Source organism: Amblyomma maculatum, chromosome 8 (assembly GCF_055883805.1).
Source record: "Amblyomma maculatum isolate TAMU_Amacu chromosome 8, ASM5588380v1, whole genome shotgun sequence".
Classification (NCBI taxonomy): Eukaryota; Metazoa; Arthropoda; class Arachnida; order Ixodida; family Ixodidae; genus Amblyomma; species Amblyomma maculatum.
Window position 1 is genome coordinate 101,842,454 of NC_139351.1, and position 25,115 is coordinate 101,867,568.

At 45.8% G+C, this 25,115-nt stretch overlaps 1 protein-coding gene across 1 annotated transcript; it reads right to left on the bottom strand.

The window, feature by feature from the left end:
- Positions 1-1,077: 1,077 nt before the first annotated feature.
- LOC146182019 (pancreatic lipase-related protein 2-like) lies at positions 1,078-24,260 on the bottom strand. Its single transcript, XM_084577022.1, has 10 exons — positions 24,110-24,260; positions 21,997-22,280; positions 18,439-18,585; positions 15,985-16,093; positions 11,580-11,699; positions 7,502-7,633; positions 5,060-5,317; positions 4,054-4,168; positions 2,803-2,976; positions 1,078-1,834 (listed from the first exon to the last, which is right to left on the bottom strand). Exons 1-10 carry the CDS (start codon positions 24,153-24,155, stop codon positions 1,744-1,746), a joined length of 1,476 nt encoding a protein of 491 aa, XP_084433148.1. The 5' UTR covers positions 24,156-24,260; the 3' UTR covers positions 1,078-1,743.
- Positions 24,261-25,115: the final 855 nt, after the last annotated feature.

Consider the following 25,115-nt stretch of genomic DNA (forward strand, 5'->3'; position numbering starts at 1 on the left):
AATTAGGTTCAGTTGGCTGGAGGCAAGAGACGGGCGATCCACTCGCACGTTAGCGTGAATTCAAAACCTGACCTAACTTTCAGTTTCGCCTTGCCGGACTCTGGCAGTTATATTACTATGTCGCCGGTATAAAGTAGAGTCAGTTAAATGTAACGATGTTTAAGTAATTTGGCAAGATTGCAAAAAAATTCCACCATTTACAACATACATTATTCGGAACCATATGGAATGTCAGCAAATACCAACCTGCGGAAAGCAGATGTTAAAATTTTTATTACCTAGAGATTAAACGAGATGTTCATGGAGAAAAATGATGACTTAACTAGAATCTCATCAAATCTATTGCGTATTTTGTTTCATAATGGATTTCGTCTTTTTTCTCACCTACGTCGTTTTCTTTTTCTTCTTTCTCTCGGACGTAATATAGCTGACCCTAAATTGTGCTGGTATGTGCATTGCTTTTGTCGCATGCCGCTTTGCTGCTCTGTGTGGAAGGAGGTCAGGGCTCCTCAAGCTGGTTTTAGCTTCCCTCCTCGCAACGACCTTCAATTACTAAATGAATTTCAATTCAGTTCAACTAGCTAAAGTGCTGCGAATATCAGCGGTAGCTTAATTTGCGTTCGATCTCCACGTTCAGCAATGACATCATGGTGCGAACACCATCTTTCGCACTTTTGATGGTCGCTCGTCATTCCTTAGAATTGTCAGAGACATGTGACATGCATTTCGCTTCACAGAGTTCACGCGCTCAGGGCAACTCCGGAGGTTTTCTGACATTCGAATATTATAGTAGAAACTTTACTGTAGGTTCTCCTCTCAGTCCTGACTCATTCTACAAAATTTGGCCGCCGTACGATAATTCGCTCGCGCGCAACACGACTTTAAAATATGCGGTTTTTATTTCTGCGAGCAACACTGAGTTTCTGACGTCACAAACAGTATACCGGCGTTACTGTCCAGGTCCACTTCCCGCGTGATTATGAAATTGTGAGGCTTATATTGAACTACCTCAGACATTTTATGCAGTGCGTCATGATTTCCGTACTTTATTTTCACCATCCAACGCATGTACGAGTGTTTTTCTATGTTGTTGTTGTTAAGAACTTTATTTTTCCACCGATGTAGGAGGCCCCCTACTCCCCGCCCCCGGCACGCAGGCCTATGGGACGGAGGCCGGGGCCTCCGACTAAGGACAGATGAAGCGACAGTGTTTCTTTGCGGCTTCAGCCGCCAGGCGGTATAGCTTGCTGCTGGTTGGCGGGGGACTCGCTCCGCAGTAGCAGTTCCCAGGCTTCTCTATTTATGTTTTCCTTGGCGCCAGGGGAATCAAGGCAATTGCCAGATTATATGATCCAGAGTACCCCTTTTTCTGCAGGTTTCGCATTTATCGTCCGCCTTTTCCTCCACTTGCGTGGGAAAAAGCCAGACGGGACTTGGGAAAAGCTTGCAGGCGCCGCCAAGCGACGGCCTCCTTGTTATTAAGCGCTCGGTTCGGTGGTGGCAGGGACCTTCTGCTAAGTCTGTAGTGTTCTAAAATTTCCTTATACGTTTCCTCTCGTCCATCTCATCGCAATCAGGCGGCTCTACGGCTGCCCGGAAGTAGAGAGCTCGGTCTAGCTCGTGCGCCGCCTCGTTACCGGAGACGGGGGTGCGCGGCGGTCCAAATAATTCGAATCCTTCTTTCAAGTTTTCCTTTCTTTAAAATTTTGGCTGCCTCCTTTGCAATCAAAGCAGCGAAGAAGCTTAACAGTTCTTTATTCTCTCCGCAACGTAAGGTGGGATACCTTTGGGATTCCACGCTGGACACCTGTGAAACGTCTTGTCCTCTGCTTCGCTGAAAGAGAAAACAAAACAACGTGATTAACGTTCACAGGGTAATCCTAAATTTACGTGCTCTGTATTTGTACGCTTCAGAAACAACGGCGAACCTACTAGTCTCGCAACGTGTATTGCGACATTATGTTAAAACAACGCTAGAAACAAAGACAGATTTGTCTTCCTATCTGCCCTTGTTTCTAGCGCTGTTTTAACATACTGTCCAACCAACTCGCCCAACAATCCACTGTGGCTTGCTATTGAACATACAGTTGGTTGGCCATCTTGGAAGAACGAAGGTGATGGTCGGGGTTATTTGTGCGTTTTGTGTGCTTTTTAATTTATTTGTAATAGAATTGTTTGGCTCCGCCGCGTCGCGATGCGCTGGAAAACCGTTGCAAAGGGTACAATCACCATCACCATCACCATGGTGCAACATTTGATAGCAACCTTCTGGCGAAGGTTTATCAGCCCTGCTCATCTTCACTTCATTGTAAACAAAGAGCGAAAAAAAAACAGATACAGATAAAGAAAAAAGAAAAGTGTGTTTGTGTGTGTGTGGGGGGGGGGGGGGGGGGGAGGGCACTGTCTTTAATGATGGGACACAACAGCACGCGTATCCCTGCTTCCCATGAGAATCCTTGTACGCGTAATTGCGCTTTTCTATTCGCATATCACTATTTATGCCCCCACACATATTCAAACATACAGTCGCAAGCTACCAGATTATACCAAACACCACCCAACATAAATAGAGCTCCTTTTTAACCAAGCCGTATGAACACGAATGACAATATAGGCCCAGTGTCCCTCCCTGATCAATAAGAACAGGCCGGCAAGAAGGCGCCTTGAGTATTGATCCCGAAGTTTGCAAATTACATGTCGTCATGTGAATTACATGACGTCATGTGAATAATTAAATATTTCAAAGCAGTAAATCCTGTAGCATTTTTCTGCGGCTCATCTTGTTGCCGTTCTTACCCTTACCTCTCCATTAAAGGTGACGTCATCGGCCGGATGGACACTCGAAGGAGAGGAATATTGTAGAGGAACAGTAGTTGGGTACTCCTGTACTCGACGAGCAGCTCGCTGCTTTCGCTAATCGGGATCCGCGTCGTCACCAGGAAAGTGTAGCTTTGTCCCGGATCGAAGCCCATCGGCCTGTGCAAAGAAAGTAAGGCTCATTTTACGTGCTAATAGATGGCGGAAGTAGCCCTTCCGTACAAGTGTACCAAGCGACTCGATCGTGGCTTTACCCGTTTCCTTTATTTTTTTTTTTTTATTTAGGAAACAAGACAGTGCTTACGACAGGCAAACACAAAAGAGAGGACGCACACGGGGCATGAACCTTAATTGCTGGGGAACAATGAAGCTCCAGAAAAGCTTTTAGACTTCTTTTCCTTCTCACCCATGGAATAAACAAGTAAGACAGGATTTTTTACGCCAAGAAAGAGACGAAATCTATGAGGCACACCGCATGTTTTGCAAAGTGAGTGGGAGAACTTCATATATTTTTTAACCGATAACTTAGCTATTTGAACCGGCGCACACAGTTACCACGTACGTAAAATGTACACTACATAATTGTAAGCGCTGCGAAGTCCGGTTTTAATTTACATACGATGCACGCGTGCCTTGCATGCAGAGGGCATGGGTTCGAACTCCAATGTCGGTAAATTTATTTTAATGAATTTGTGTTTCTATTTTTTGAAATCCTCCTATTAGAGGAACCCTCACCAATATTAAAATAATTGGTAGCCCCCTTCCGCCCGATTCGTTAGCTTTATTTGAATAATTGCTGTGCGAGACCATGTAGTTGTGATGTCGTGACACTGTCGACCAATAACAATTTGTTCCGACCGCCGTCAACGGCTGTGGCGTCTTTCTTTTTTTTAGGAACCAGCTGTATGCGCTATCGCGTAATACGGTTCGCTAGAATCGAGCGCTCAAAATATCAGCCGGTGTTAAATTTTATTTCCTGGAATTCTTGCTTATTCACGGTGAATGGGCAGCACGAAAAAGGAGAATTCTTGGCGGCAGAGGATTTCCGAATGCCTGGAAAACGTCCGTTTGTTGTCGAACGGTTCAGCGCGTGGGATCCTCTTTCCTTGGGCTTACACCGGAGATAAGTCTTCTTGAGGAAACGTTGGCCAGCAAGCTTAGGCTCTTCTATTGCAGCTTTTACAGCGTATAGCATTTCGCTTAGTGCTTTAACTCAAAGAAATTGGATGCTCTTACCGGCTGTTGATCTTGATTCGAGAGTCTTGACTTTGGTCGATGAGGTACATATTGCCCTTTGCGCTCACTGAACCAACCTTCTTTCCCATGGTTAGGGTGATGGCGTACTGGTGAACTGTGAAAACATGCACGAAAGCGAAATTAGATCTCTATGGCTGAAGAAAACGCAGCATATAGAAACGAAAGGTCAACTGCTTGTCAGAGCCTGCACCATCGCCGTTACATTACATTCTTATCAGCAACGTCAATCAGAACTCCCGGCACTACTAAATGGACCCGAAATACACGAACCAAACTTACTTGGCAGCCATGACATATGCTGCAAGTCACTAGCCAACGCAGGCCCAGTAACGAGTGGTCGTACGATGGAATGCAATTGACTAACGGGCCAGCGACAAACTACATAACTGTACTGCCATTAGGTCATAGGTCAGGGGATTGCGCGAGGCCTGAGAAAAGCTCAGCGGTCAGACCTTCCTCAACTTTCGACTACTGCGAACGCCGAAAGTCGATCCTTAAAACAAAAAACGTAACTCGCATTGAAATTCCTGTGCTAATAGAAAAAAAAAAAAAAAAGTCGGCCTCGCTCGAGTGTGGCGCGCACCCCGTTACTGATTTATTAGGCGAACTTCGCCGTTTACCCCTGTCCATACAAAGTTGGGTTATTCCGCAGTCTTTCTTTCATCGGCGTCACACATGATGCCATTATAACGCCACTCTAATTTTCCAGAAAAGAATGAGGTGATCATTACGCCATGACAACGCACCATTCTGGTCAGAATGTCAATTACTGTTTGGTCCCAACAAAGAAAAGCAGCAAAAGGCACGCGTATCCAGAGTTACTATAACACTCTTACATGGGCATTTTGCACTTCTCATTGCAGCTGGACACGGTTAATCCCGTAGGCTGTAAACGGTGAACGCAAAAAGTCTTTCCTTTGATATCTGGCTCACAAGTGCTAGCTATACATGCATTTTTGCGTTAGAAGTGAAATAATTCACGTACCGCAGAATTTGCTGCGAGCGCCTGTTACGGTGAACATGCTCCGCGGCACACGTCCTTTGAAGTGACTCCACTGTATTGCATGTTCACCCATGGCGGCACACTGGGAGCCGTCGGGGCCGCAGTGCGAGCACTGGCCTCGCGTGTAGGCCTCGAAGGAAGGGCACTCGTAGGCGAGAAGCAGACAGTCCTGGTTTGTGATAGACTCCAGCATATAGTCGATGGCACGCTGATGGTTGCAGCTGAAGATGTCGCGGACTCCTGCACAGCGAGAAGGAGCGCTCGGATTAGCCGAAAGAAATTGCAACACGTGCTGCAAGTGGCCCAGTCAAATGACCGCCATCTGTTGGGCCAAGCAGGAGACCGTGCGCGCAAGTGCAGCGCGGAAGAGGGGGAGCAACAGGGATGACCTATCGTCGCCATAGTCCGACGTCACCGGAGTGAGCAGTCAATCAGAAGAAAGCGTCGTCGTAGCTACCTCCTGCATTTCGTGAGGTCAACTCTCGTGTCATAACTTCATGCCCTTGTTTTTTAGAACTCCCTGATCTCTGCCGCCGGGTACCCCGGTTTCCAATGGGTACAAGGCTTCCTCGAGCCTGGTGCTCGGCTCTTCTGGGGTGAAATGGAAACCTGGGAAAAGGGTTAGTAAAAATCAGGTCCATTGTCTTCGTTTCTTCTTCTGCACCTCTCCAAGGTGCTCTTCGATTTGGCCGGCGACGTCTAGTTTACACACACATTGAGACGAAGGACGACGAACTTGACGTAAAAAGACGAAACCCAACTTTATGTAACAAAAACACAAGGTACAGAAAAGTTATTTACAAAAGACGAAGGCAAAGAGGCGACTACTGTTGACAAAGGACTGGCTCACTCCACATACTGCTACGCGAGCAGACGCGTTAACTGGCACTCCAGCCCATAGATCTGTATCTAAGCCGGGGCCTGCCGGCGAACCGACGATCGCCGCGCGGCGCGCTCTTAAATAACCGCCGCCGAATATTCGAGACGAGGAGCCAAGGCTGCTTCCCTCTTCCGTCTCGCTAGAAAGACCTGGAATCTATGGTCAGCACGCACGGTCTTCTCAATGACACGAAGTGAGGATGACCATGTCCGCGCGGTGGGATGCATGCGTGCACCAGCGTGCCTTTTCGGCCATGTCGACGGGGGCGATGAGGTGCAGCGCAGCGACCGTGGTCGGGATTACGCAATCTCGGCCATCAGCGCGCGCTGAAGCATTTGGAAATTGACCGTCGCGGCTTTATAGGGGCCATGAACCAAACACTTTGGTTCATGTTGCACTGTTGTTGAAGCGGTTGCCTAAGAGCATCCGCCTCGTATACGGGAGGTACCAGGATCGATCCCCGGTGCCGCCGGGTACCAACCTGTTTACAATGGGTACAAGATTTTCCCCGACCTGGTGCTCGGCTCATCTGTGGTGAAATGCTTGGCGTCAAATGCTGGCCTATCGACGCCATGTTTATGATGTTCTACCACAATGTTACGCCGATGGCAAGTGATATTCGCTGCGCTATCGGACAACAGCAAGTCCGCCTCGTGCGGCAGAAGCCCATTATGTAACCCTTTTTTTCTTGAACCAACATTTTGGTCCACGGCCCTTTTTCCCACGCATTTTCCGGTGGGTATCCGGCAGCCACAGGGATCGAACCTGGTACCTCCCGCATGCGAGGCGGATGCTCTTCCACAAGGCCACTGCTTCGCTATGTCGAAGCTAGTATGTCGAAGACATGAAAAGTTCAAGCGCACGCACAATATGTATGACGTCAGCGCTTACTTCCAAGTGAATTTACTAGACTCAGATTCAACTAGCTTACATGAGAAAGTGGGATACAGATATTTAAGAGTAATCTCTTAAAGCATTAACTTATTATTTTCATCAAAGCAAAACCCGCTTTCTCAGCGTTTTAACATCTACATGGTAAGCAAATCAATCTTCTGGCCTCTTCATTTTTCCCCTTTCATTCCTTTATACCTCTCCGCAGTGCAGGGCAGCAAGCTCGAACATTCTTCCGGCGAACACCTTGGTTCCTTCCTCTTTAATACATTTCTCTCTTTTCTTCCCTCACCAATGCTTCTTGCAGGGATTATCAATTTATTTACAACTGTGCATATAACGAGAACAAAGTATTAATGGGGACGACGTTACATCGCTCGAGATTACATATCAATCCCAGCAGTCAAACACCATTCTATCATATATCATATCGTTATTATTACTTCAGTCGCGGCCGTGAAATCGTCGATGCTATGACGCGCCGCACACCAGGGTCTACAGCACGCTGCCCAGTGTCACAGTTGTGCAGACCATGCACAGATTTGTGTGTAGCTACAAGACGCTACAAGTCAAACTGTCAGACGTGGCAAAGAAAGTCGGTATAGGAAGTCTCCGACAAGTTTTTCATGCTAAAGTTAGAGCAGAAGCCGCACCTTTGAAGACTCCGTGGGTGAAGACCTTTAAGATGCGGTTTGCCGTGTCGCAACCGGGCATGTACTTGCCGCCGTTCGGGTAGAAGTCGACATGACCCACAGCATCGTCCATTCCCATGCCCTCGCTCTCCCCTGCAAGGTACGAGGCAGGCAATCATCTGTGCTTATCGTGCTGAGGAACGAGCGAATGGCTGCTCAAAAAACGCCACTACAGAGACACTCACCATCACCAGTCTTAGCAATCATCATACAGTTAACTTCCCTTCGTACTACATGACCTGCTGATGCCAGTTCCTTCTTCATTCCTTCGCAACAATCGCGTTTGTTCACTGACCCACTCTGCACACTTCATGCCCTATGCTTGTATCTATCATTTTCCTTTCCATAGCTCTCTGCGTTGTCCTCAATTTAAGTTGAACCCTTATTAGAGAGATTTAGCTTCCCGTGATCCGCGATCCGCCACCGTGACCCGCCACCGTGCGTGGGCGGGGCGCACAAGCTGATTGGTGCCGACGCGGCAGGTCTATGTGCCGACATCCAGTATGTGGCGCCATCTATCGGCATCAAGAGATCTGGGCATGCGCAGTGGAACGCGCGGTGGCGGATAACGGTAGCGGTTCGCGGATAAGCTAAAACTCTCTATTATTAGCCTCTGCGTTTCCGCGCCACGGGCGATCGAGTACCGGTAAGATACAACAGGTATATACTTTCCTCGTGAGGGACACTGCTAGCCTTGCATGATAGGCGACTGCTCGCCGAATGCTCTGCACTCAAATCTTAATCTTCTAATCATTTCACTGTGGGGGTTCGGATCTGCGGTCACTATCTGCCTTCTCTACTGAAAAAGCAAAAGTTATACGGGGTAATAACCTCACAAAATCTCATCAAATTGCATAGATTCTCATATGGTGGACATCATTATCATAAAATATTTCACATAATTTATGATAATGTACAAGAAACTATGAGATCTTATGCAATTATATGTGACTTGTCTGTGATTTCGTATGCGAATTGAGTGAGACTGTGAGAAAATGTGAGGCCTCGTACAATTTTTCAATTAGAAATTTCCTTGCTACTTAGAAAACTGCCGTTTCTTTCTGAGGGTGTTGAACGTTGCGTATTTTAGTTTTCTGTACATTCCAGTCCACTCATTCACCTTTGCATTCATAAGTCATCCACCATGCTTTACAGCTCGTCTCCAGAGTTACTCAGCGAGGCAATTTCCATGGCCGCTCAATGGAGGTGCACTTGTGGCCTCCATTGAGCGGCCGTGCAATTTCGTACTCTTTATAAATTCTTACTCCCAGATCTTACATCTCCAAGTTTCTGAACACTTCTTAAATAGAACTGGAGAGGCACTCGCTCTCTGACACTCTTTCTCATAAGGATCTTGTTATTTTATGGATGTATACGATGTTTATGTAGCCGCTGTACATGTATATAGGTTAAAGTATTTTTACCCATGGCGCTTCCACACCGTGGTTCCGTATTGCCTTAGTGGCTGCATGTAGACATCTCGGCTGTGTCAAATGCTTTACAGTATATTTAGGAACAGTAGTATGCCCTGCTTAGTATACCCGGCAGATTTCTCTATTACCTCAGTGATATATATAGTGCGAGTATGGTGTATTATGATTCTATATATGCTATACTATACTGCCACGTGAACTATACTACCGCTGCCAACTGCTGCCACTTTCGACACCACTACTACACAGCTTCGTCTACCTCCACGCTCATGCACCTGCAGCCACTGCCGCCATACTAATCAATGTTCTTTTACTGCGGCTACAAATGCAGCTAGGTGCGAGACCTATCTTTTACAAATACGAATACGAATACACGTATCCTTGGTGTTTTTGTAGCGTGATCGAGGGATGACGGTTGTTCTGGTGACAAGGTATACACTGATTCTCGTGCCTGTATTCATATAATATGTGCTGCAAATTTACACAGAAATATAACGATTTCAGCCGCGCGTCTATGCTGTGCTCTATCGATGCTTGCCATTGGAAATAAGACTCGCTCGTGAAGCCGAAAACTTTGTCTTGGGTCACATGAAGCTCCTTACCGATTTTCCTTAACGATGCTCCTTACCGATAAACAATACCAAAAGAAAATCTAGGTGCCGAGCTTCACTTCTAATGCGTGTGTTAAACTTCCTTTGCATCGAGCGAGGAGGTTGTCGAAACGTCTCCTCTCTGGACTGTTGCAAACCGGTTCTGCTGCCGCCTCCACCGTGTTGACGTCAGGCGCACACAACAGCCCAGCTAGCAATATGGTGGCGCCTAGGAGGCCCTCGTTGCAAAGGCCTATACTATCGCAACCCAGCATCATGGTCTAGAGTCAATATCCTCAGGGCTTTTTTTAGCATAGAACTCATGGTAAAGCTAACGGTGCCCCGGTCGTCCATTAATTCTTATAGGTATTCGTTTTTATATTCATAATTATTACCCGGCACTTAGTCGGGAGGAAGCGGTCATCCTAAGGCAAATGCAAACCGGGTCACTCCTAGCCCCGGCAGTGCTTCACGTCCTCCACCCAGACATCTACACGAGTGATATGTGCAGTGTATGTCAAGTGGGTCCGGCGGACCTATGGCACATCATGTAGGACTGTGCCAGGTTCTCGACCGAAGCTGCATCCAGGACATACCCGCCGGAACTTCAAAGTGCTGTGGAGAATACAGACCAGGACATTCAACTATGGGCCGTCCAGGAGGCCCGGGGTGCGCTCGAAAAGCACAAGCCTCACAACCCACCACAAACAGGCCAAATGAGGTAGTGCAGAGTAGGGCATAACCCCGGGTCGACGCTTGGCCAGCGTCACGACGCTTTAAACCGTCGTTTGCCGGCTCCCTAATAAAGTTATACATACATACATACATACATACATACATACATACATACATACATACATACATACATACATACATACATACATACATACATACATACATACATACATACATACATACATACATACATACATACATACATACATACATACATACATACATACATACATACATACATACATACATACATACATACATATCATCGTTTCATTGACTGTGCACGTGTGTGTGTGTGTGTGTGTGTGTGCGTGTGTGTGTGTGTGTGTGTGTGTGTGTGTGTGTGTGTGTGTGTGTGTGTGTGTGTGTGTGTGTGTGTGTGTGTGTGTGTGTGTGTGTGTGTGTGTGTGTGTGTGTGTGTGTGTGTGTGTGTGTGTGTGTGTGTGTGTGTGTGTGTGTGTGTGTGTGTGTGTGTGTGTGTGTGTGTGTGTGTGTGTGTGTGTGTGTGTCAGCGTCGGCCATGGTAGAGGCGAAAGAGAAGCTGGCTTGTTATTGCTGTCAAGACTCACATTCTCCCGCAGTCTCAACCGAGGACACGTGAAAGTGTGAACAAAGCACCCACCGTACTCTAATCGCAAAAAAAGAAGACCTCTCAACGTGCACGGAGCTTATATTAGCTACAGTAGACCAAAAAACGGAATGCGAGTGTCGCCAACAGCGCTCGATTTCGCAAATAAAGTGCGGGTGTATACACCAGTCACAGGCCTCGCGAAGCCTCCATTCACTTTAACTAGTTGGCAAGCCGTTCTCGGTAGGACGTCAGTGTTGAATCGAGTGGCGAGAAGGTTTTTCTAGAGGAAATTTTTTGGCAGCTTTGTAAATGCAGTTTTCCCACTGGCAAGTATTCCTTTTACTGCAAGAAAAAATGTTATGGCACCCTGAAAAACCCATGGCACCGAGTTTTGCTAAAAGCAAAGTTGGAAGAGGAAGCTTCGACTTAGAGTATGACCTCATAGCGGCAATGTATTCCTTCGTCGGCCTGGGGTTCTCTCTGCATATCACATAATTGACACGGACACTGTTTTTAGTTTTTCTCACGTTACCCCAAGACACAATGCTTCCTTTAACTAAATTTTTACTAACTTTTTACCCGATTTTTTTCGACATGCTAGAACTTAATGGCGCCGGGTTTCCCACTCAACAAGACCCTTGACGCTATGGCCCCATGGCCCAACACGCGCAGCGATGTACGCTGTTCTGTTTAATTTCAGAAGTGCTTACACAGCTTCGAGAGATACGGATGAGAATCGGTGTGGATGATGTCCACGAACTCGGCGTCCGTCAGGTCCAGGCGAACCGCTGGAGGCATCTTCTCGAAATACGGCTCAGCCGGATCCAGGCCTGCGCGGGAGTGTGCGCGGGAAATGTTTAGCCTAACACGGCACTGGCACTGTGTGCGTACGCGCCAATACGTTGCCTCTTCGCGAATATACTATAGCACAGGTTCGCCTGGGTGTGCTGTGCTTCAGGCACAGACGTGATAGGAGCTGTAAAAATCGCTTAGTCTCAAGTCGACAGTCGAAATCGCTTCAGGTCTTTTGGGCTGTATGCATTTGACTTGCTGTAAAAACAAAATCTCACTTGCCGCTAGATTTGTTTTTAACCTCTTTCTTCGGGAAAGCGGATACTAGAAAAGAAAGTGAGCTCGGAGTAACGATCGCTTATACTAGTACACTGTACTTATACGCAGGTTGCGGTGAACTGACACCAGCGTTGTAGTTTAAAGTAGTTGCCGCAACTGCTTGCTTAAGTAGACCTTAGGTATAGGCTTGAGGATTCTAAATCTCTCACTCGAAGGAGTACTTTTATGCCTGGCATCTCTATTGAAGGATACCGCAGCCCAGAAAGTCACACATGCGGCTCTGTGAAAAGAATGTGGATGTCCCACAAGTCTGAGTCAGCCAAAGAGAATGGAATGGCTGGCATCACCTTGAAAAAGCGAATCTTAACATCGAGGGTCTTAAGCCTAGTCCTGGCAAGCCGGACTAGGCTAAACATACCAAATCAGTTTGGCATGTTGAATGCACGGACGAAAATCCAGAATATACCTGGTGTCCCAGCTACCTTGAACCAAGGGATAAAAAGTAAAATATTTTAGGTACCCGATTACATACAGCTGCCAGCCGTCTTGTGTACTAAAGGGAATCTTTGTTTTGCAACTTTTAGTTAATTTGGGTAACTCTACTTTAGCCAATAAGTGTTATTTACAAAATCGGAGAGCACCTTCAAAAACCCCATTTCCATTATTTGCGATAAATGAAGCCTCACGTGTGTCTTTATTCTGCCCTCCAAAGAAAGCCCGATAAATACACACACACAAAAAAAAATAAGTGACTATCGCATTAGGGCACCGCGTTTGTGCTACTCTCAAGAGTGGTTTGAGTGAACGAAATCAGCTGCGCCGTAACTCCAATGTCGGCGCACGTGACGGTGCAAGTTGCGGCGAGCTCGCTGCGCTCGCTGCCCGTGACGTCATTGGAGTTGCGGCGGCGCTCGCGACAGCAGTGACTTTCAATGTGTAGGCAAAAGCCCGAGCCGTCTCGCATTGGATGCGCGGCGCTTGCTGCGCTTTCGAGCATGATTCCCGATATTCCAGCAAGCTGTGGTGCGTTGGTTACGCCACGAGGCACAAAAAGAAGTTTGCACCTGTTTTCACATATTTCTTGCGGTCGGATAAAGATGAGAGCGAAGGGCAGCGGCGTTGAGCGCGACAAGACCCTTCGGCGAAGGATTGTCTTCGCAGCTAACGTGAGTTGCACTTCTGCATTGGAACTTGATCAGTTAGTTTGAAACTCTTAATTTTCATAGCTGCTGTTCGGTCGCACAACGAAGAGTGCAATAGCAAACGCTTGCAGCTTGTGCACGTTTTGTTGTATATACTCAAGTGATAAGAAGTTTTGGCGCGATAATCCGTGTGCGTATGATCTTAATCGAAGACAGGAAAGCCGCGCTGTGACACCCCATTCACCTGGAGTACTTTCCGTGTAAATGTTTGTACAGAAAATGACGCAAAAGCTGATGCGGAGGTAAGTGCAGTTATCTTGAACTACCACTCCATCGCGATTGCCGAAACAGACCCGGTCTTCGTTACACCAGGTAGAACTGGACTATCCTGAGAGTACTGCTGCAGTGCACTGAGGCTGATGCGCTAATGGTTTAGTTTACTGTTTTGTTGGTTTTTTTGTTTTGATGTGAAGTATAGCTTTTTTGTTTTCCCTTTCGCGAGTTTCAGAGTGACTCTTCATCACCCTTCCTAGAAAACTAGTAAACATCATTAGTTTTCCTGCAATGTCACGCAGCGTTATTTCTCAGATTATTAAATTTTCTTTTTTAAGGCCATTGGGAACCTGACGAACAGGTTAAATATCCATGTACAACCTAGCTCTGATCGAGAAGGACCCAAAGTTGATTCGGCTATGATGGGTGCAAAATAATCAGAATAAGACGGTGCGCATCTGAATAGAAATGTTAAAAAAAAAAAGATCAACCGATCGCTTAAATGCCGCTGCAAGCGATCGTGGAGAACGTCGCATGTGTTCATGCACCTCTCATATAGAGCAAAGAGAACAAAATGAGAGCATTCTAAAAGTCCTGATGTATATATTAACCTGCGAATGACCTTGACGCGTCTATATACGATGAAACAGACATGAAACTTTTTTCTTTTTTTTTTTTATCGATGAGGATAAAACAAGTTGGCAGCGCACTATATAGGCGAATGTTTTCAAAGAACTAAAAGACTGAGTTCTTATTAGATGAAATTGTACCTCTTAAGTTGCAGGTACAGTGAGCTAGAAATATGCTTTCTAGTTCCCTATAGTTGCCGGTATCATTCTTTAAAGTGAATGTGCCTGGAGCAGCGCAAAGCCCATCAGAAGAGTCGTCATATGAATAACACACTTCCAATCATTCATATTGTTGTGCTGCTTTCATGCACTAGCAATAGGCCCAGGAGTTGAACAGTGTTAACTATTAGTTTTTCTTATACATTAGCGCTGTGCGGGCACGCTACGTTTTTGTCTACACCTCATGTCGCTGCCGATCGCAGCGCCACCTTAGTTTACAAACATGACGCTTGTCTACACCAGCCTACCGTTACCGTCGAGTCACTACCGCAGCTGATTTCATTCGCTCGAACTACGACTGAGAGCAGCACAATCGCGGCGCCAAATGCCCTGGTCGTGGCATTTTTTTGTGCTTCACGGTCTTTCTTTGGAGCTCGAAAAAATATATATACTGTATATACACGTGAGGCCTTCTTTATTTCAAATAACGGAATAGGGATTTATGAAGGTGCTCTCCAACCTGGAAAATCACATTTATAGTCTAAAGGCAATACTTAGTAATATATGATACAATTGTTCTAATTAACTAATTAATTATAGCAAAAATATATATACTATATATACACGTGAGGCCTTCTTTATTTCAAATAACGGAATAGGGATTTATGAAGGTGCTCTCCAACTTGGAAAATCACATTTATAGTCTAAAGGCAATACTTAGTAATATATGATACAATTGTTCTAATTAACTAATTAATTATAGCAAAACAAAAAATGAGAGTCTAATCCGTACGCCTAGGTTATTCTACTGCAAGAATGCAGGTGTGCTAGCCCATGTTCTGTTGGCATAAAAAAGTACAGACTGTGAGGAAACTTAGTTTTATTCACCTGTGTGTTTCTGTGCTGTCGCGCAGGACCGCGAATAGCGCCATGTGATAACTGAAGTGACGCACACAGTTCATGCTTGCTACATCGATGTGTCGTGCCAAGATATAATCGACACAAGATATTGGCTTGAAGGGGGTTATTAACGGTTATGACTCTAAGTAGTTCGTGCATGAAGACTGGCAACCAACAGCAGATGATGAGGGGAGCGTATACGGCCTTCTTCCGTGGTTAGCATTCTCGTCTGTCGCTTACGAAGGCGATCGCGTTCTCGTCGGAAGCTTTCTCGGTGATCGGCAACAGCACTCGTGAAGGTTCTGCCGATCACGACGCCATTAGCTCAAAGCAGGTGGCAGTTTACGAGTGGGATACGCAAAAGGCAAAATGATTGTTCGCACACGAGTATGCGGATGTATGGAGTATGTGTTGCACCATGGCATTAAAGTGATACAAACAATATTCCGGTACGCATTAACTGCGTCAGGTGGCGCCGCTAGTCAATCATTGGCACTGGGCTAGAATTTTTGAAGATTAACAATCTTGTACCATCGCCATACATTATTGTAGGCAGTAGACTAAAATATTATTGACAGTTCAACACTTAGTCACTTGCCATTATTTTGAAGTAACACTTTCTACAATAACATACGAGAGTTTCTAAACATCCTCTGAAAGTAACCGGTCCACATTGCGATGACGATCTGCCTTGGTGCACGGAACCATGACAGACAATGGGAGCTGAAAATGCAGCCGTTAAATCCATTCCTGCATTAAAATTGTCTGTAGTGCTCAAGACGACTGACAGTTGTAAACAACTGGTTTTCCTGGCCTATATTACCTATATTAAATACTTATTCCTTATCTCTTGTTTCAAGTTCACTCGGACTCTTGGTATATGCCATGAATATTATGCTGTTAAGCGCGGGCAGTCCGCGGCATTAAGTCTTTCTACATACCTGTGATTCTGCCAAGGCTGGTGATGTTGGCTCCCGCATAACCAGCTACATGAGCTCCCAGGCTGTGGCCAATAATGTGCATGGACTTGGGGTCAGCTCCGAAGGCCTCCTGCAGGAGAGCAGCACGCCTTTTGAGCGATACGGCTACTCTCAATTGATCAAGAGCGCCTTTAATTTCAAATACATATATTTCAGTACCTTCCAGGCCAACAGAGGTCTGATATGTATAGGCAAACAAGAACATTCCTAGACGTTCCATCCCCCTAAAATACAAAGAAATGACTGCAATAAATTTTCGCCTATAATGCACGTCGCTAATTGGATGCTGACGCGAAAGAATGGGCGTCTCAACAAGGGCCAGTCCAGCTACGCTTCACGGTCATATGTTTGGGCGTAAAGTGACTCGTGGACAGGGGTGGATTAATCATGATGAGGGCCAGGTTATAAAATATATAAAGATGGCCCCTATTGCCCCCCCCCCCCCCCCCCCCCTATGATCTTAACCCGCCCCATGTTGTCATCTTTGAGACTTGACGCGTTTTTAAATTTCCCAGAGAGAACACGCGTCATATTTACTCGATGAATCTACGGACTGTTTATGAACATCGCCTGATCGTATATTTTCCCGCTGAGCATACGGAAAGTTTCTTAATGAGATACCTAACATTTACCCCCCTGAGGTTCCCGCATCTCCGCTCACAGCAGCGAAAAATTACTTATGTGGCTGTCAGCTATGAACAGCTATAATCGTCCACTAATAATTTATTCCTTTTGTCACAGCTTTCACTGCTTCCGGTCGGATTAATAGACATGAGTATTGACAGAGGGCAGGTGGTTTACCGGCTTACACGAGCTGACTCCTAACTGAAAGCAAGCTAGAACCATTTGGTTCCACTTGACCACGAAATGGCCGGGGCCCGCCGACTTCTAACTGGTAGGCATCTGGAACCTAGTTAATGCCAGTTGAGTACCAGCTGGGGCCTGCTGAAACTAGTTAGATCCAGTTAAAATCATTTCTTTTTTTTTTTATCTATTGGACAAGCACGAAGTTTTCTACTTTGACCGGTGAAGTATGCGACGAACAGCTTTTCAAGCAGTTCAGTTCAGTTCAGTCGTTCAGTCGTGTCCGACTCTTCGTGACCCTATGGACCATGTCACGCCACGCTCTCCGGTCTCTCACTATCTTCCTAACATCACATAACTTCATCTGCAGTGCCTCGAGGATGCCATCTAACCATCTTTTCAAGCACTCGACATTGAAATACATAAGCTCCAATTTTAATCATGCGAAAGCAAGAAAATGATTTCACCATTTTTCTAACAAAACCTCAAAATCTGCTTTATGTTTTCAAGCCATCGGGGGGCCCCTGAGAGCTGATGGCCCGGTTCATTTGAACCCTCTGAACCCTGGATAATCCGGCCCTGTTTGTAGACTTGCACATCGTGGCGTTATGAGAGGGGCAGTGTTCCGCCCCGCTTCCACTCCGCACGATTGCATCGTCTTTGGTGGCGAACCGCAGAGCTCGAGGGAATAAAGTAGGGACAACATAGCGTTGGCATTCGAATTTTGTTTATTGCACTTGCAAATGAGACAAAGCGTGTCGGCTAGCTATGTAAAAGCAACAAAATTTTTCTTGGAAGGAGAAGGATACAGAAGAAGGGCTTCCGACTCACCGGCTGGGGAATACGGGTGCGACGGCCGGGATATCCCGTATAGTTCAAGCAAAGCCATCCCATATCACTGGCCTTGGGAGGCGGCGAGAGCGTGCGGTACTTGCCGGTCTCTTCGTTGTGAGGAGCCAGAAGACGCGAGGCCATGCGCTACGGGTTTTCCCTTTGGCGCCGCATATACTTCATATGAACCGTCCCTAGGCATCTGCCGCGGGAAGTGGCGAGAGATAGCTCCCATGATAGCTCGCGATGCTGGCAATTTAGGAGACCTTCGTCTCTTGCTGGACCCCGAAGCCTCGGTGGCACTGCCATCGATTTTGAGTTTCCGCATACGGCAGGTTTTTATTTACCTGCTCGCCCAGCCGATGCTGTCCCGACAAGCGAAGCGTAGTGAAGGAGGGGAAAACTGAATCCCCCAATATATGTGCCCGAAATCAATTGATAGCAATTTAAGTGTAACGCACATTTTCGCCTTCATAGTCATGTGAACGACATCGTTAAATCACTGCTGGTTGCACGAGAATTCTCAGCTGGCTGGCTATCATGCTCGGAAGGTCAAGTGATCATCATCAGTCGGACTATATCCTCTGCAGGGCGAAAGCCTTTCCAATCTTGTGCTAGTTGAATCCACTTGACCCCTGCAAACTTCTTAACCTCATCCGCCCACCTGACTTTCTGCCGCCCCCTTTTTTTCCCTTCTTAAGTACATTATATCCAAAATCATTGCTGTGTCGAAAACTGACGCCTCGGACTCAGCCCACGTGAGCGGGTTACTGTACGTACCTGTAGCTTCCTGACGAAGAGTGCGACCTCGGCACCGACGACTCGGGTATTGGTCACCGCTTCCTCGTACGGGCCCATGTTTGCGTCGCTCCAGTCCACCTCGATCACATTGACGTCCGCGTGTTTCAGGTAGGCGTTCTTCATGTCCTGTCTCGCCAAATGCGTACCCATAAAAAAATATAATAGAACGTATGAAATCAAAAGCACGGAAGTGGGCCTTTTCGAGCAGACTTGAACTTTTCGAGATATGGCCAACTACTAATCACAGGCTCGGCATTAAGTGTACAAAGGCAACAGCAAATATCCCGTTGCTATCGTTTAACTGGTGGCGGAATGCAAATCCACTCGCGTTTGTGCGTTTCCGCTGGGCTATAGTCCTCGAATAGGTACGGTATGCGTGTGTGGCGATTTAACGCGTCGTTAGCAACGAAGTAAAGAGCGGCATATTGATTTCATTCCAACCCTCGTTAGCTTTCACTCTAATCAGCCGGTAGGAAAAGTGTATGCTAAAAAGAGTCGAATTTTACAGGATACGACGGATAGCAATGTATTTTAGCGGTCGTACACATTTATTACGCGCACCTTCGATCCACTGCTCACCGACAGACTGAAAGCACATACAAAAAAATACAAATACAAATAATTTTATTTAGCATCAACACTGATTATACAGTACTCGTGATGCTGCAGGGGGCTAGCAAAAAGCCTGCGATGGCTTGACAAAGGCTAGCACTCCGCTTACAGTGCAATACAGCAGCGGACAAAACGCAACAAAACAAGAAAAAGCCATTATAAACATAACGACGGCTTTATATATTACAAAGTACATTTAGAGGATAGGACAAATATTTGGTGGTACAGAACTGCATGTGTTAACAATATTTTGATTTGAGGACATATACTGTTGTATAGATTAGCTGGACTTGTTAACAGAGGAATTAAGAGCCTGTGGTAGCATGTACTGTCTGTTGCAGAAGTTTGCGGCCCAACGCGCAGGGCAGAGGAGCAGTATCGCTCCCGAGAGGCGGCGCTGCGCCCGCCGGCGCTGCCTGGTGACGTAGCTATAAAGAGTGAGGAGGCTTGTTCTCTTCCCCTCATCCAGCGGTTGATATCGCACATCTTTGCTCTCAGCCGCGGGATGAGGGGAAGAGAACAAGTCTCCTCACTCTTTATAGCTGCGTCACCAGGCAGCGCCGGCGGGCGCAGCGCCGCCTCTCGGGAGCGATACTGCTCTTCTGCTCGGCGCGTTGGGACGCAAACTTCTGCAACAGACGGTACATCAACATTTGGCGGCCATAGTTGGTACGGGTATGGGGAATCTTCCAAATCTGACTGCTTCGTGTGCCATACGTTTTTTCAACTGGAGTCAGCGTTGCAAGTGTTTCAAGGAAAGGGTCACTATTTATGCGATAAGTATGATAACGTTGGAACGGTCAATATAACGTATGGAAAGTATGGAACGGTCAATCGCTCCGCGGGCAACTCGTGCTGAAGAAGGCAACCTCAATGGTCTCACAATTTACTTGTACACACAATTGTAAATTTCTATTCTTATTTAAGTAACACATGGTTACAAAAGTTCCTGACCCCAAAAAAGGTAAAATGGCGATAGTGACTGATTTTGCATGTACTTACTTCGTGCGGCTTGTAATGCATTTACAGTGTTCCGAATCGCTTGATGGTAAGAAGATTTTTGTCCATATCCTCTGCAATGGTAAGGACCTTCACTAATGCTAAATCAGTGCCACTAGGGCTCAGAAGCCTACCACCTGGGCTATACACTTTTGACAAAGACTGTACGTCGAAAAAAAAAGTTTTCTTTTAAAAAATGAGTTTCGTCTTTCTTGTTTGTTTGTTTGTTTACTGTTTAAGCCACTTTTATCATTCTTTTTTCACATATAAAAAGTAATAGCAGGAATGTTTTCAATAAATCTCTAAAAATTCCGCTTGCGACGGCTAAAAGATGGGTGCAGATCCACTCATTTGCCAGCGTGTGATGCGTCAAATAACATCGTAGCCCACTGTCAGGCTTCTGAAAACCACCACCCTAGTGAAAATAACCCTACGAGTTACAATAAGCTCATACTGAACTCGTACAAATCTCATTCAGTGCAGGAGAAATGTATGAGATTATATGAGATTTGTATGAGTTCAGTATGAGAAATCTGTACGAGGCTATTGTGACTCATACGATTTTTTTTCACTAGGGTAGGCCTGCATTTTTTATCTGCAAGGCTGGCTTCGCGGCTTCACTTTCTTATTTCGAGCCAAACAATTTTAGCGCAACGTTTCGTGAACTGCTTTTTGTCAAAAGAAAATCAAATTCAGCAGGCGTAATTTGTTTAAAGTGTCTAGGGTGCAACTATATAGGCTTTATTAAAATCAGGAATATTTAAAGCTTAAATATCTTAGACTATTGAGCCACCGGCCTCTGAAAGCAATGAACCATATATACCCTACAAAAAAAAAAAAATGTATGAGGCAATAACCTCACATTTTGTCAGTCTCACTCAATTCACGTAAGAAATCACATACAAGTCGCACATAATTGCGTAATATCTCATAGTTTCTTGCACATTAACATAAATTATGGAAGAGATTTTATGATAATGACGTGCACCGTATAAGAGTCTATGTGATTTGATGAGATTGTGTGAGGTTATTGCCCCGCAGAACGTTTTGTTTTTCAGTAGGGTAATACTTTTTCTAAATGGTATGTGCTAGGGGAATGACAATTTGCTGACTTGTACACAGCGTTTGAGAAAATAAAAATAATTTTGCACTACTCTGCCATGCGTGCTGCCATGTCCAGGAGATGTATAAGTATACGTGTACTGCTTTTCATTTATGCAAGATATATGATCAGAAAGCATGAAAATACATTATAACTGAAAAAAAGTTTAGAAAGATGAAGTTGTAGAACCCACATGAACTAGCATAAATACCAAGAAAACAAACTTTTCGGGGGACATGTCAACTTATTGCGAAAAACTGCACCTCTTGATTTGTCATTTCCCTGGCTGCACTTCATTTCGCTGTTGTCATAGACTTGGAATACTCCATAGAAAGCTCGTCTTTAGTCTGGAACTCCACTTTTTCACCGAATGCTCAAACGTCAGAGAGAAATATGTTACTTATCCCCTGGTTTCTTTACACAGTTCAGAAATTAGACTGTTTAGCTGACACGAAGCTGTCAGCAACAAAAGAAAAATTATCGCCAGTTTAACGAGAATTTTTTTAAGAAAGGCGTTACTCAATAGCTCACCCCACGAGGAGTTCCGCATAGCGACGCCGTGTCATGTCGCCATGTTGGGCTGTAGACTGTGAAAATTAGCAGTATGTATTGGCAATAGACATATGCCTTGTTTTAATCGCCAAAAATTGATTTTTTTTCTATCGGATTGTCATCCGCACAGATCAACTTGACAGGATATCACTAAAAGGGAGTTCTTAATTTTACGCTTTGCATGGTACTCAAGCCTGTTTCGTAACTATAGGGGATGATGCTGCTTATCGTGGTTTTGATGATGATGTATAGTGGCATATGAATTTACTAACCCTGATCCAGGCCCCTAACGAAGACCTGTCAATGTAGCCGTGCACGATGAACTTGGTCTCTCTGGATGCATTGAAGGGCGCAGCGCGGACCTCATCCAGGTCGGAATCCCAGCTCAGCCTCGTGCAGTTCTCGGCGTCACCGCGCCGCGTGAACAGGATGAACCTCGTGTTCACGTCACTGCGGTTGGCGGGGGTTCTGTTCACGGGTCGCTGCACGGGGTGGTAGAAAGGCTCGCCAACCACCATGCATCCCAGTTCATCGTAGCACTTCACCGCCGCCCTGACTGCAACACGCGTAGAGTGTAATGAACTTAAGTTCGAGCAGCACAATAATGCATTTGTCGAGCTAGCGAAGCTATAGAATGCCAAAAAAACACTCCTGAGCAACAATAAGGAAAACTTAGTTGTGGATTGTGTGTGTGTGTGTGTGTGTGTGTGTGTGTGTGTGTGTGTGTGTGTGTGTGTGTGTGTGTGTGTGTGTGTGTGTGTGTGTGTGTGTGTGTGTGTGTGTGTGTGTGTGTGTGTGTGTGTGTGTGTGTGTGTGTGTGTGTGTGTGTGTGTGTGTGTGTGTGTGTGTGTGTGTGTGTTTTGTTTTTTTCATTTATCGTGTTAATGGTATAGGCCATCTCCTGCAATATCCCAGTACCTCCAGAAGCTTGGTCCCCACTTTGGAAGCATTGTCGGTACTGCGTTGGCTGTTCTTATTTCTGTTTGGCATAGGCGTCCTGAAACTTACACTGCGGAGCATTGATTGAAAAAAAAAAAAAAAGCGTTTTCAATATACCAGCTTGGCAGCTCCCGTATCCGAAGAGGGGGCCGGAACCAAAATAGGCACTGCTTCTTCGCGACCACAAAGGATCCAACGCTGAAACATGCGCGTTACAAAACGGTAACCTTAACTGGTTTCTCTCCGTGTATGCGTGAAGCTATAGCCATGCCTAACTCTGTTTACAGTAGTCTACAAATATCTCTTCTCGCTGCTTCCAAGAAAGCGCAGTGAACGTGAATCTCGAGCTGCGATGCGCTTTTGCAGTAACCGCTTGGTTACACCTTCGCTACAGGATCCACCTCCTAAATTTAGATAATTTTAAGCGTGTTTCTTCTTTTAAGAATGCAGAGGATGCCCATGTGACATGTATGGAAAAAAGCGTAATGTAGAGGCTAATACAGTAATCATACAATTATCCTGCAGATTTGGCTGTGGACTCAACTCAACGTTGATACACGTACAAAATTATTGCTGTAATTAAATTCGAAAAAAAAAAAAACGTCCTGATCAGTGACTACTCATGGAAGCCCTTGATCTAGATGTCACTGTGCCCCTTAACTTCGTGACCATACATAAATATCTGCTAATAAAGACGTAGGTGGTCCTGCTATAACCCAGGTAAGCGTTGGTACTAGGAATACATTATTGTGTAAAAACATTTCTCGCGTGCGAGGACCAGGATTAATTTCTGCTTTGCAAAAAACACGTTAGGTGGATGGAGCCTCGCATGGTCTTGTATGGTTTAGCGCTTGCTAATAGGGCAATCAAAAGGAACTCATACAGAAGCTAGAGCCTGTGCAACGCTTGACTAATTATTTTCTAACATTTTGCTCCCATACTAACTCCATAGGTCCGCACAGTTCAGTGTGGACTTAAAGCTATAAGATCACTTAAACCAATTTAAATCACTCTTTTGTCATGATTTTGCTTGTCGGTTTAGCAGAGGGAGTTTGGCCAAGTGTTAAATAACCGATTTAAATCGTCGCGGTTTGTCATGGTTCTCCTTGCCTGTTTAGCCGTGATAGTTTGTCAAAGTGTTAAATGTCTTTAGATGTTACGGTTTTGGGAGAAGAAAAGACGGATTGGTCTTTCTCGCTCCTCGATGGACACACATGCTTATTAACGGCTACAATTGGAGGCACATTTGCCGTCGGTATGAATCTCTACTGGAAACTATAACCTCAAACCATGACTAGCAGATGGATGTTAAATGAGAAGCGAAAGGAAACAGTGAAACAAAAACAGTTGGGTCACAGGTCTGATACGAAATCGGCACCGCTTCTTGCTCACGCCAAAAGTGAGGCAAGCAAGGCTTTCGCCTTAGAAGAACCCTTGTGCACGTACCATTACCGAGGAGCAGCAAGAACCACACGACGGCAGTCCACCTCATCTGGCCAGCGACGCTGTATTATCAGTGCCGCTCGTGAGAGAGTGACAAGCGCCGACTCGGGCGGGAATTAAGTGACAGTTATTAATCCGGTTGCGTTCCTTTTCACCGTTCGGCTCCGGACCAATTTCTAGCACGATCTCGCTATCTCCGCGGTATCGGCCACTGGACGCGTTCGATAAGAGTGGTGTATAATATGAAGAAAGCAATCGTGGCGTATGCGCACACGCTGTATGACAAGGTCTCGCGCCACTCAAGAACAAAGACACGGCTGAGGAGGTATCTCGATTGCGGAATACGCCTTTGTTCTTAGTACGATGTCACGGCAATTGATAGTGGAACGTGAATTCAAAGAATCGACTACGCCCCAAAAACAACGCCGTCCCCGCAGGATGAGGCACACTTTTCATTCCCTACCCACATTCTCTGACGTACGAGTGCGCACGTTTGCAGAATTTACCTTATGTGCGTGCGCGCTTGCTTGTGTCTGACTCTGTCTCTCTCATGTGTGTGAAGAGGGGGGGGGGGGGGGGGGGTTGTTGAGTGTTTACTGAGCGGACTGACCTTCCGCGGAACGCAAGATACGTCCCGTGATGAAGGGTCAGGCGATTGAGATCGTGATCCATATGAATCAGCTTGAATTGATGCGATTGTTGATTTTCTTCCACGGATAAATGGGAGCGTGTTTGAATTTAAATTGGTCAATGGCGCTGTCCACTAACAATGCTGGTCTCACCTGGCTGTGATGAATGCATAATACGGTTCGATTTGGCCCAGGCTCGGCTTAGGACAGAAGCCTATTGTATTTTTCTCATCCACTTTAGGCCACAAAAGCACTCGACCTGTCAATCGAGAGGATGGACCCATGAGGTTTAAGGGTCATTTTACTATGTGCGGAACTGTTAATGGGTATGCAGCGGGCTGGAGGTTGACTTTTCTATAACTCTTAAAACAACAAATTTT

Excerpts from the sequence above, each read along its gene's own strand:
- LOC146182019 (XM_084577022.1), bottom strand. The coding sequence starts at position 24,155 with ATGAGGTGGACTGCCGTCGTGTGGTTCTTGCTGCTCCTCGGTAATG. Across the intron at positions 5,318-7,501 it reads CACCCACGGAGTCTTCAAAG|GAGTCCGCGACATCTTCAGC; the intron begins GTGCGGCTTCTG and ends CTCGCTGTGCAG. Across the intron at positions 1,835-2,802 it reads ACGTCACCTTTAATGGAGAG|CGAAGCAGAGGACAAGACGT; the intron begins GTAAGGGTAAGA and ends TTTCTCTTTCAG.